We start from the raw sequence: 11,958 nt of genomic DNA on the forward strand, positions 1-11,958 counted from the left end.
CTCTGGTTTGCACGTGCTTATAAATTAAGTCTTTATTTTTAACAGTGATATCCCAAAAGCTCCTAAACCTGAACCTCCTGTACCAGAGACTAAGGAAACTTCACCAGAACGTAATTCAAAGAAGGAGAGAGAAAAGGAAAAAGAGAAGACTCGTCAAAGATCCCCAACTCGGTCCAAGTCAAGGTCAAGATCTCGGTCACGTTCTCCATCTCATTCTCGACCAAGAAGGCGTCATAGATCACGGTCAAGGTAGGACTTCAATTTGTCTTGATCGTGAAGGTTGGGAACAGAATGTTTTCTTCTGAAGGCGCCACTTAATGTCATGTTCTCAGTTAAAGTAGTGATGTTTTTAGAGGTGTCGAGCTATGGATGTTTTAGGCTGAATGAGAAGGATGCATGTAGTGGATAAACGTGTTCAGGAGCTGTTTTTTTCTGATCAGTTTGTGAGAAGATGCTCACGGTGACTAACACTGACCAGAGAAGGAACAGGGTACTTAATGCTGTTTAGTTGTTAGATAGTGGGAATTGTGTAGCCTTCTTTTAGGAGATAGGTTTGATGCTGAAGATGTTCTAAATTCCTTTTTTTTTTTACCTTTTTTTGGATTATTGTACTACTTAGTATAGCGGTGTAGGTAAACTTTAAAGCACTGATTGTGTCTGAACGTACACTTCGCATCATAATCTAAATGCTACTTTAATGTGATGCACTTGAAGAAAAGCAACTTTTTATGCTCAGTGCCCTGAGGATAAATTTCCTCAAATCCGGAAATTAGATAGTTGCTTTTCATTTGAATTTTTGATTATGACAGGTCTTACTCCCCTAGAAGGCGACCAAGCCCAAGACGACGGCCATCTCCAAGGAGAAGGAGCCCTCCAAGGCGAATGCCTCCCCCACCCAGACACAGAAGAAGCAGATCCCCTGTGAGGCGGTAAGATTCCCTTTCCTGAGACAACTGAAAATGTTAAGTTTTGAAAGTTGAAGGGAACATTAGTTGTGAGGAATGAGTGTTACCAGAATTACCATGTTCATCTTATCTTAGTACTGTCAGGTGTATGATTTGAGTGATGTAAGAACTGCAGTGTCCTATTTCATAAGTGTGTTGTGGGGGAACATAATAGTAGCTGTGAAATTATTTCTTTGGAGTTGAAATAGTGATGAGAATGCCACCTTTTTGAAAAGTGGCAATTTCAGAACTGTAACTTCTTCAAATGGCTCTGGAGAGTTCCCAGCATAGATTGACATGACATCTTGTATGACATTTTGCTTAAGTCTTAATACTTTTTTTTTTCCTGCCTGGGGAAAAAAATTAGAACAAGTAGCTGGATTTTACTTGTTGGGAGTTTTTTAATTATGACATTCCCATCACATAAAATGAAAATCAAAATTGAATTTTGACTTGAAATGTGTTTCTTCATGTTCTCTTACTTTAAAAAATCTTCAGGGTCTGATCTCTGTTGTTCAAGGCTACATTTTTCACAGCATAAACGATTGTTCTAGTAGCAAAGCCCTGAGTTGCCTTGAAAAGAAAGTTACAGACTGTCAAAATAGGCGTTTGTTTTCACAGGAAGAGAATAAATTTCTATCCTCTTCATAGGAAGAGAATTAAAAGTGATGCTTCCTGTGTACAGCAGTTGTTCTTTTTTTAGGAAGGAACAGTTCTTCCTTTTTATGACAAGGTGATGACTATTCTTTTTTTTTTTTTCCTGAGTTTGTAAAGATGTTCATTTCACACAGTTACTGGGAAAACTGTGAAAAGTATCAAACCAGTACGTTGCAAGATGTACAAGAGCTCCCTTTCAGCAAATGTTTATCTCGCTCAAGGTAGGGTTTCTTTTTTCCAGGTTCTCAGGAATTCTGCAGCCAAAGGTGGATTCTGCAGGTACACAATTGCAACAGAACTTGCCACAAATTTTGCCGCAGAATTCTAGAGGCCCTACCTTTTTAAAATTACAAAGTAAAGATGAAAGACTAAAACATGAGAATGGATAGATTGATTCTGAACTGTTAAGTTGTTAAGTTGTCTGAAATTTTTACCTCCTGGTATAAAAACTTTTTAGTGTACTCGCACACTAAACTCTTAAACAGATCTGTTCTGAAGGTCATTAAATCACATGTGCTAACATGGAGAATTCTCTTAACCATCCAAAAGTTAGAGAGCCCAAACAAAACTAATTGCTGCCAGGAGAAAAGCTTAGTTGTAGTCTGTAGATTGACAGAAAGCAAGCAGAGGTAACACTAACAATTTTTTGCTCACTATGTAGTTTAAAAGTAACTGAAAGATTGGTGGTTATTTTCCTCTTCTACAAACCAAGTGTTGAAGGCTGTCCACCATGTTTTGGAAGTGCTGTTGTATGTGGCTCTGTATATGTGCTTGCAAACAAATGCCATTTTGTGTTCATGCTCAAACATTTCTTAAGCTGGCTAGTCAGAATCTAATGTTGTCTTTGATTTACAGGAGAAGACGGTCATCAGCATCCTTATCCGGCAGTAGCTCTTCCTCCTCCTCCTCACGTTCCCGGTCACCACCAAAGAAACCACCTAAAAGAACTGTATCCAGTCCTCCTCGTAAAACACGTAGGCTCTCTCCTTCTGCCAGCCCGCCTAGGCGGAGGCACAGACCATCCCCACCAGCAAGTCCACCGCCAAAACCACGCAGGTCTCCAACACCCCAGCAGTCGAATCGTGCAAGAAAAAGCCGTGGTTCTGTTTCTCCTAGCAGAGCATCAGGTAATAAAATAAAAATGTGTATTCCAGCAGCTTTATCATTTTGTGCTTTTGTTTTCTCAGAGATGGTGTGTGCAGTTTGTACGAGTGGAAAAGCACGCCAGAATGTCATGAATTCCAACTGAGCATATTATGTGACTTTGTCTTTTAGCACCCAAACATAAGAGTACTGAAAAAAGAGAATCTCCTTCGCCAGCCCCAAAACCAAGGAAAGCAGAACTGTCTGAATCAGGTATGGCTCTCCCTTTTCAGCACTGGTTTTGGGTGGGGTTTTTAGTCAAAGATGCAGGACAATAAAAGGCAGTGGTAAAGTGCTGAACCCTCTTGATAGACTGGCACTGAAAGCAAGAGTTTTCAGAAGTGTAAAGATCTCTCGTACTGCCTCAAACATTCCTATCCAAGCTTTCTTGGAAAAAAGCTCAGCCAAAGTGTATTCCAGCCTCAATGTTATCTGAAGATTTGGGGGCAAAAAAACCCCCTGTGCTTGATCATCTACTCTAATACGACTTTGCTTCTGCCTGAATAAGGCGAATTTAGATCTTTGGTTTAAATATTCTGTCCATGTATGTACCTTTTCAGAAGAAGATAAAGGAGGTAAAATGGCTGCAGCAGACTCTGTTCAACAGAGGCGTCAGTACAGACGGCAAAACCAACAGTCTTCATCTGGTATGGGTGCCATAGATTTCCTAAAACTGGATTGTAGTTTACTTTCACAGGAAGTAGTTAATGTTAAGTTCAAATACTGATTAAAATTATTTGCTACGTGTACTACAGTGCTATTGTAAACTTCATTATGAGTGGTAGATGTATAATTAAGTCACTTTAATTATTGCTCGTGAAGAATCAAGTATCACTTTTAAAGGTTATGATATATCTCTTGTTAATGGGTTGACATCTTTAAAAGTTGCACTTTTTAACTTGTAACATCACACACAAATATTGTTTGCTATGGATTGCCTAAACCTGTTGTTGCAATAGGTTATTTCCTAATATTTTGGACTCTTGTATGCTTGAGATCAGTAAATTAACCTGGGTCTGATATAGGTTTTTGTCCACTTAATCTTTTTATAAGTAACTGCAGTTCACCTTTTAAATTACCTGTCAGATTTTTGTGCACAGTTAGGTTGCTGCAGATATTTTTACCCAGCTCTGATGGATTTATTTATCACTTGATTTTAACTAACGTCTTTAGTTGAACTGCTTTTAAATAGAGGCTTCTTATTTTGCGGGAGAGGAGGTTTGTAGTTTAAACTGCAGTATAACCCTATCACTAACTGTGTTAACAGTGTCATAAGAATAATTTTCCAGAGAGTGATTCTTCTACATTTATAGATTCTGGTTCTTCGTCTTCATCTGAAGAGGAAAGACCTAAAAGATCCAACGTGAAGAATGGGGAAGTTGGTAGACGCCGACGCCACTCACACTCACGCAGTCCATCACCGTCTCCACGAAAACGACAGAAGGAATCCTCCCCTCGGTAATTTCTTCTTAAGTTGAACATAACTGACGTCTTTTTTTCTAACTAGCTAATGTTGTTTATTTGCTATGCAACTGTCAGCAAATACACAACAGAATTGTCACGTCCAGTTTGCCCAATCTTGTTTCAAGATTGCATGCTCGTTATGCTCATTTGGTAAGAGTTACTCTGAACTTTATTTGAATATGTTCATTTTTGCCTCAAATATATGGCAGATAGATCTGTTTTGTTTTGTTTTTCCTCCACTGCTATCAGGATGCAGATGGAAAAGAGGTGGCAATCGCCAGTGATGAAAAGGTTGGTTAGAAATTAATCTGTTAAGTAGGATTTACATACAGAAAATCATTTAGGCTCTCATTTATTTTGTCATAGATAAATACTTGCCATCCTTTGGACTTGCACACTTAAAGTGAGGGGAATTCAGACTGATGTTTTCCTTAATGTGTTGGATCTGGGACCATTTCACTGGCGCAAAAAAAAAAAAAAAAAAAAAAAAAGAGGAACACCTGCTCTGTCTCCATCATTGCTCACTATTCATTAATTCATGTAAACCTGCAACAGCTATTAACATTAATGTTATTAGCATCTCACTGATGCCTGAAAACAGCTGAATGCTTGTATTCTTCGGGGGTTTTCTTAATTCCTTATACACAGATTGGAAAGGTGGGCGAGTGTTACTGTGTATTCTTGCTGCCGTTGACATTCTGGGTAAAACCCTCCCGTATGCTTCCAATAAGTGACTAAGATCTTGGTGTTCTGGGTCTCACAGATAATTGGAATTTTTAGAAGTCTCATTCCTTAGTTTGTTAGATATTTGAAACTACTAGTAGTAGACTGGTAGTGAACACCTACTTATTTTCTCTTGTGTAGGCAGTATTGTTAACACTTGTGAAATTGTTTGCTGTGTGTCGATCTCAGAATATAGGAGGGTGCAGGAAGCTGGGTGCTTGATGGGTTTATTAATCTGATGTAATGACCCTTGTGATCAATCTGTAATTAAGAGCTAGAGTATAGTTGCAGCATACATAATAATATATGAGATTAAGTATGACTATACAAATGTAGACCATTCTAATTATGGATCTTGTCAAACAATTTTATGCAAAACAGATTGGAATTCAAAGATCTTTATCTGTTCTGCAACAGACTAAATTCACCTACTGCCTATTGTGTAAATACACATTTAATTAGGCAACCATGGCATTTGAAGACTGGCGTTTTTTCAGATCATAAAAGAATGTTGTCTTTTGGAACAAACTCTTACCAATAAAAAGTGTAACCCATTGGCTTGGAGAACAACAGCCAACCTATTTGAAATCAAATCTCAGTTTATGTAGATGAGCTTCTTTGCTTTTTCATTACTCTCATTTTTTTCTTCTATCCAGTCATTTTATCTGAATTGCTTTACCAAAAAATAGGAATGTTTTACTTCACAAAACACCAATCTTCCTCTCCTTTAAAACTCGAGGAAGGTATGTGTTTGATTAAAATTGCCCCTCTCAGAAGTCTGTTGTAAACCTTGCAGAGCAGAAAATGGCTCATTTTGTGAATAATTTTAATCCAGATAGCTGCAGTTTAGCAACAGCTGTGATTTTTTTCTCTGTATTTCAAGAAATAAGTCATTTTGGATTTCAGATCTATAACTAAAAGCTGTGTTCAGGGGTACAGTTTCACACTGCTTAATCTGATCCAGCTTCAGACTGCTGCTGACTGCAGTTCTGGTCCACCTGGCACAACTGGACATTCCCAGTTCCTTGTGTTGGATCTAGCAATCGTGTCACTGCGTGATGACAGAGAGGTGGTTTTGTTGGATTAGTCTCCTGATGGGTCAGTAACCTGGTCTGACTCACTAGGTGATCACTAGCTTCAGTGCAAGGGAAGTGGCAGAAATGAGCTCTCGGGAAAAGAAAGTGGGAGAGAGTTGGGCTTCCTCTTTGGCTACCAGATGTGAATAGACCAGGTTAAGCAGAATGTGAGATTGCCTCGTGACTGCTGTAGTGGGCTCTGAGAATTACAGTAAAATGATGTGTTGTCTCACTCTTTAGGAAGACGAGTATATTTTTTTCCCATCTTCTAATAGAATTTCATTTTGAAATGCATGAACAAGATGATTTTGTGTAGTGAAAGCAGAAGAACAAAAAACCCTCATGGCTCAATTGCAACTTTTCTGAGAAATCCCTTTATCTCTTTAGTAGGAGGAGGAGAAGTCCATCGCCCCCACCAGCGAGGCGGCGACGCTCTCCTTCGCCTGCCCCTCCTCCCAGGCGGCGGCGGTCACCTTCCTTACCTCGTCGAAGGTAGGGTAGTGTAGTTTTGTTATGAAGTGGTTGCTTTGGGTTTGTTGACTTCCAACTATGACATGTAAAAAGAAACGCCTTGATACCATCTCCTTGATTCACAGCTTACTGAGGGGAGTGCAGTTTTGCTCGTGAGATTTTGTGTGGTGTGTGTGTGGCCCCAATATCATTTGATTGCTGTGTCAGATACTGAATAACGCCCATTAAGCTGATGGTCACTTTGGTGTTAAATGAAGTTTTAAAGCATTTTTAGAGGAGTTTTTTCCCTCCTTTGGGTGAATTGCAAGACACTTGTGACTAATTCACATGCCCATGTGGCAGCTGAACATTTGTTTTCTTCGTAGGTCTCCATCACCACCCCCACGCAGACGCTCACCTTCTCCACGGAGATACTCTCCGCCGATACAGAGACGATATTCTCCTTCTCCACCACCGAAGAGAAGAACGGCTTCTCCTCCTCCCCCGCCTAAACGAAGGGCGTCACCTTCTCCGCAGTCGAAACGCAGAGTCTCCCATTCACCACCGCCAAAACAAAGGAGCTCACCGACCGCTAAAAGGCGTTCGCCTTCGATATCCTCCAAGCACCGGAAGGGATCTCCTCCCAGTAGGTCCAATCGGGAAACACGTTCACCACCACAAAACAAAAGGCATTCACCTTCACCACGGCCTAGAGCTTCTCATACCTCTGCAAGCCCACCACCACCACGAAGGGGAGCTTCAGCTTCACCCCAGCGAAGACAGTCTCCATCTCCAAGCACTAGACCCATCAGGAGGGTGTCAAGAACGCCAGAACCTAAGAAGACAAAGTAAAAAAATCCATCTTTGTTGGTGGGGATTTTGTGAGGGGTTTTCTTGTTTGTTTTGTTTTACTGCAGTGGCTATAGGTAGGGAATCACATTAAAATGATTCTCATATCTTGAGATTGTTCAAGTGTTGGTGGCTCTGTTTGGCTTCCACCGTCAACATTGATTTTCAGAAGTTTATTAGATTGGAAGCATCTGTTAAAATAAAGTGCAACACAGGGAGAGGCATTAAAGAGGCTTTATGTGGAGTTTGAGGGATCTTATAAGAGCACAACAAAGCACTGGGACTGAGCTGGTGAAAAGAACTTTGAGAGAAGTTTTGTTACTAGCTTTGTTTAAAGAAAAATCAGCTTTCTCTTATTTTAAAGCTAACTGTGAAAGGGAACCAACACTTCATTAGCTCATAAATCATTCCATAAGTGGTCATCCAAGATAAACTGCTAAAATTCTAAATGTTTTTTTATAGTGCGATGCTGCTTTTATGAGCAGTGAGACAAAAGTGTCGTGCTGGCTTGTTAATTTTTTCAGAAAGAAAATGTAGTTGAGTGTAATGTCTTGCACTCTTCATTGGATGATAACGCAGCATTGCTATTCTCTTGACTTTTAATGTGTTTATAAATTAGTCATATCAGAAGAAAGGGAGCAATCCTTTCTGACCAACAGTAGCAGTATTGTTTAACAAGCTATCACGTTGCAATATCCTTTTGCATTACGGCTCCACAGCGGTATTAGATTGTTTTGCCTTTTGTAACATACGCCAGCAAAGTAACTAATCATTTTTTAAGTGGCAGCTTAAGCACATTATAAGCATATCTGTTCATCTGGCTTTTTTGTTAGTTTTTACTTTCTTGTTTTGACTCTTATCTCTAATTGTGGCTCTTCTGTTTTTCAGGGCTTCCACGCCAAGCCCACGATCTGCAAGACGGGTGTCGTCGTCACGGTCTGCATCAGGATCACCCGAGCCAGCACCGAAAAAACACCAAGGACCTCCATCTCCCACTCGGTCTCGTTCTCCTTCTGCAAACTGGTCACCTGCAAAAAAGGCTAAAAGCCCAACTCAGAGCCCATCACCTGCAAGGGTATTTGTTTGCTAATAAAAACAATGCTACTTTGGGTTAGATGGCAAGTTATTTTCATTAAGTCTTAGCTGCTGAAAAGCTCTAAGCTTATTCACATGGAAACAAAATCTTTGGAGTGATTTTTCACAGTTAAAAACTTTATAACAAATTTTTCAAACTTAACATCTCTGAGTCTGAAAAAAAGTGCTATTATATATAAATTTTAGCTTCTGGAAGAAAAGACTTTCCCAGTTCATGAGTCTACATGAGTGTCACGGTCTACGAAGTGAGGTGATCTTATTTATGCTTAGTAGTCTCACATGCAAACTCAGGCTGTTCCTAATGGGAAGAGAAGAGATTGTTTGGTGTCCTTATCTGTTCTCCGAAGGTGTTCCCTAGGGACACTTCCACTCTTTGCCAGAGGAGTGTTTGCGGAGTTAGGCTCCACCTGCAGCATTAATTTTAATGAAGAGGTTTGTCAGTTGCTGCTGTGACCAGCTCGGCGAGTTTGCGTGGTGTTGTGTTCTGTTCTAAACAGGCCCAGCACAGCCGGGCGTTACAGTATCTGTCCTCCAGGATTGCTTCTGTCAGTTGATGGGAATGTGATTTTTTTCCCCCGGTCATGAAGACGATGTTTACTGAGTTTCAGATGTGGCTCTGTGGTCCATTCAAATTTCCCAGGGCGGTTGTGGGTTTGTTTTAACAACATTTTGAAGCCTTAGGAACAAGCTGTAATATCTTTTGAATTGTTTGTTACAGAATTCAGATCAAGAAGGGGGTGGAAAGAAGAAGAAGAAAAAGAAGGATAAGAAGCATAAAAAGGATAAAAAGCACAAGAAACACAAAAAACACAAGAAGGAGAAGGCTGCGGCGGCTGCAGCAGCTGCTGCTGTGGCTGCAGCAGATACCACCTCAGCACAGGAAGACCAGGAAGCAGAGACAGAACCCAAGAAGGTAGGAATTTGGTACCTGGGCTTTACTTTTTTAAGAGTCCAATATAAGAACTTATATATGCGTATATACCGATATACTCTGGGTGCTCTAAACAGCAGTCTTCCGAAATGCAGCTTGGTGTGTCGTGATTTTACTTGATGCTTTGCAGTACTGGGAGGGCTGCAGCCTGGCTGAGCGTTCAGTGTTTGAAGAAATGCTTTATCTTTGTTTGAAGGAGACAGAAAGTGAACCCGAAGACAACCTTGATGATCTAGAAAAGCACCTGCGAGAGAAGGCACTGAGGTCGATGAGGAAGGCGCAAGTGTCACCCCCATCCTAGGCTGAATCCTTTGATATAATGTACATTTTATTTGGTTTGTACTCAGAATTCAATTTCAAATTGCTAAATGTGTTTGAGCTTTAGAATATAACATTTGTTGTAATAATTGCTAGGTTGAGGTTCACCATGTACAAAGGGCATGGATTTACATTACAAAAGGTGTCCACAGTGTACTAGTGACATTCTTTCATTGACAGTCAACATAATTTCATTTAGAGCGAGACTTTTTAGAAGCAGTAGGAATTTGTTTTGAAGGTTTTAAACATGACCGTCAATTCCCTAGTTTCTTTGAAATTCAACAAAGCCTTTAGCATAATTTGTGAGGGTCTCATTTGACTTCTTTTGTATCCACTTACATTATGCTACTAACCTTTGTGGTTTGTAAGCTTGCCCAGAAGTAAAACCACTGCAGAATTACTGAGGAAGTACATATATTTCAATGCTTTCTACTGTTGCCTGTATAGTCTCCATTAAAGCGAATCGAGAATAGCAGTTTAGAATGGTACATAAATGAAAGCATGTTGTTTACCAGGACACTGTGGGTTTATATTGATGTAACATGTTGATTTGGAACACTGGAATTTCATTTGTATTTTTATGTTCTTTTTTTAAAGGGCAGTTTCCATGATCAGCAGTCCCAGAAAAAATTCCTTCAGTTACATAAATTTTGTTTGTGAGATGTCGTTGCCCCATTCATAAATCTTGTCTCGTTACGGTTCTTCTGAATGGTATAAGCAACTTTCAGAGATGTGGTCTTTGAAAGTTTGAGGAACCTGAACTTTGGATATTGTCATGTTTTCACTGTTTTTTGTTTTTGTTTTTTTAACTAAAGCTATATAAAGCTTGTGGATTAAACAAAATAAATTTCTAAATTTAAACAGATGTTGGCTATTTTTATATGAACATTTACATTTGCTAATCAGCTTTCTTTTGTACAGGGTTAATGAATACACAGATAACGAAAAAGTATTTGATCCAGTACGCTGGCTTCTGAAAAATTGGGGCTTTTGTTTTTAACTGTCCTGGGGTAGCAGAAATAGCCCTTTGTTAACTCAGCGATGCTCCTGTTGTGTCTGGATCGGTGTTCTTGCAAAGCAAGAGTAAAACAGTCTACCTGGTCAGCACTCTGTCAGGATGGATCAGCTTAAAACAAACACACACAACATTTGCTGGTGAAAATTGCTTGTCTTAGCAAGTTAAACATTTCGAGGTCCTGCAAAAAAAAAAATGAATGGCAGGTTTGCATTAACTTAGTTACAAGCTTTAGTCATGTAAACACTGGTTGGAATTCTCATCTAAAGAATCCTGGTGGCTCGCTGCCTTTTTCATGATCATATTTGAAACTTGCTGGATTGCTACTGAATTTTTTTAAAAACTCAAGCTCTGTTTCTGAAATCAAGTCAATTCTGAAGTCTGAGGTTCCTCTGGAAGGAGGAATAGAACATGCTTTTGAAAATTTTTGTCCTGCATCTGAAGTAGATGTGATGTGCACAATTAAGTGTGGATATTTGATTAGTCTTTTTACTTGACATCATGTAGGGTTTTAAAATAAAACAGGTATTATGTAGATACTGGATGGAAGGGGATATCTTTAAAGTAGCTTCCTTCTGCACTTCCTTATATGCTGAATCTTTTGTTTCTTAGCATAAGTATACATTGTATGCTAAAGTGCTTGTAAACTTAGTTCAACAACACTTGAATGTTGAGTATCATCTGTTATTAAATGTGTATAATAAATTCCAAGAACTTTCTGGACAAACACATTTTAAAAAGTACATCTGAGTGAATTTGATGCTTATGAAACTAGAACCTAACGACGCATTGTGCTAATCTCTTTGCCTTGTTCATTTTTTTTTTTTTCTGCAATGTTCCTCGGCAACACAAATGATTCTGAAATTCAATCTTAAAAGCCTGTACGTGTGCAGTCTTCACACGGAGTTACTGCCTCGTTCTTTATAATCTGAATCTTACTTTTATCTGGGTTTTGTGACCTCTGTGTGCCTTTTAATCTTAGGACTAATAGAAGTTCTTTAAATGTATTCAGTACCTGAGTCACTGACTGCTTATCTTCCCTCATACCTGTTTTTCATCTCCTGCCTCCAGGACTGTGCTTCGATAAAGGACTCCACCGTGGATTTGGGGCATGGAGGAAGGCCAGACCTTCCCAAGACTCGCAGGTCTTCCCCCACCTTTTTTCTCTGTTGGAGTTTCTATTCTTAGGTGCTTCCTCCTCTTTTCTTTTTAACATCTATCCATAAAGAAGGAGCAATTAAATACGCTCTTTCAGAAGAGTGTAACTTCTAGATAGTGTTTAGTATTTTAATT

At 39.4% G+C, this 11,958-nt stretch overlaps 1 protein-coding gene across 15 annotated transcripts in view; it reads left to right on the forward strand.

The window, feature by feature from the left end:
• SRRM1 (serine and arginine repetitive matrix 1) overlaps positions 1-11,755 on the forward strand; it is a 19,891-nt gene extending 8,136 nt beyond the window's left edge. For 7 of the 15 annotated variants that reach the window (XM_074807374.1, XM_074807388.1, XM_074807384.1 and 4 more), the window contains 12 exons: positions 46-249; positions 810-929; positions 2,457-2,728; positions 2,877-2,957; positions 3,305-3,391; positions 4,058-4,202; positions 4,458-4,499; positions 6,395-6,499; positions 6,844-7,305; positions 8,195-8,381; positions 9,120-9,314; positions 9,529-10,511. In XM_074807374.1, the coding sequence (XP_074663475.1) occupies positions 46-249; positions 810-929; positions 2,457-2,728; positions 2,877-2,957; positions 3,305-3,391; positions 4,058-4,202; positions 4,458-4,499; positions 6,395-6,499; positions 6,844-7,305; positions 8,195-8,381; positions 9,120-9,314; positions 9,529-9,633 (2,005 nt within the window). In that variant the 3' untranslated portion in view covers positions 9,634-10,511. Of the gene's footprint in view, positions 1-45; positions 250-809; positions 930-2,456; positions 2,729-2,876; positions 2,958-3,304; positions 3,392-4,057; positions 4,203-4,457; positions 4,500-6,394; positions 6,500-6,843; positions 7,306-8,194; positions 8,382-9,119; positions 9,315-9,528; positions 10,512-11,736 lie in introns of those variants that run through there. The other 8 variants (XM_074807376.1, XM_074807375.1, XM_074807377.1 and 5 more) reach the window with 8 other exon arrangements.
• The last annotated feature ends 203 nt before the right edge of the window (positions 11,756-11,958 follow it).

Source organism: Strix aluco, chromosome 26 (genome assembly GCF_031877795.1).
Source record: "Strix aluco isolate bStrAlu1 chromosome 26, bStrAlu1.hap1, whole genome shotgun sequence".
NCBI lineage: Eukaryota > Metazoa > Chordata > Aves > Strigiformes > Strigidae > Strix > Strix aluco.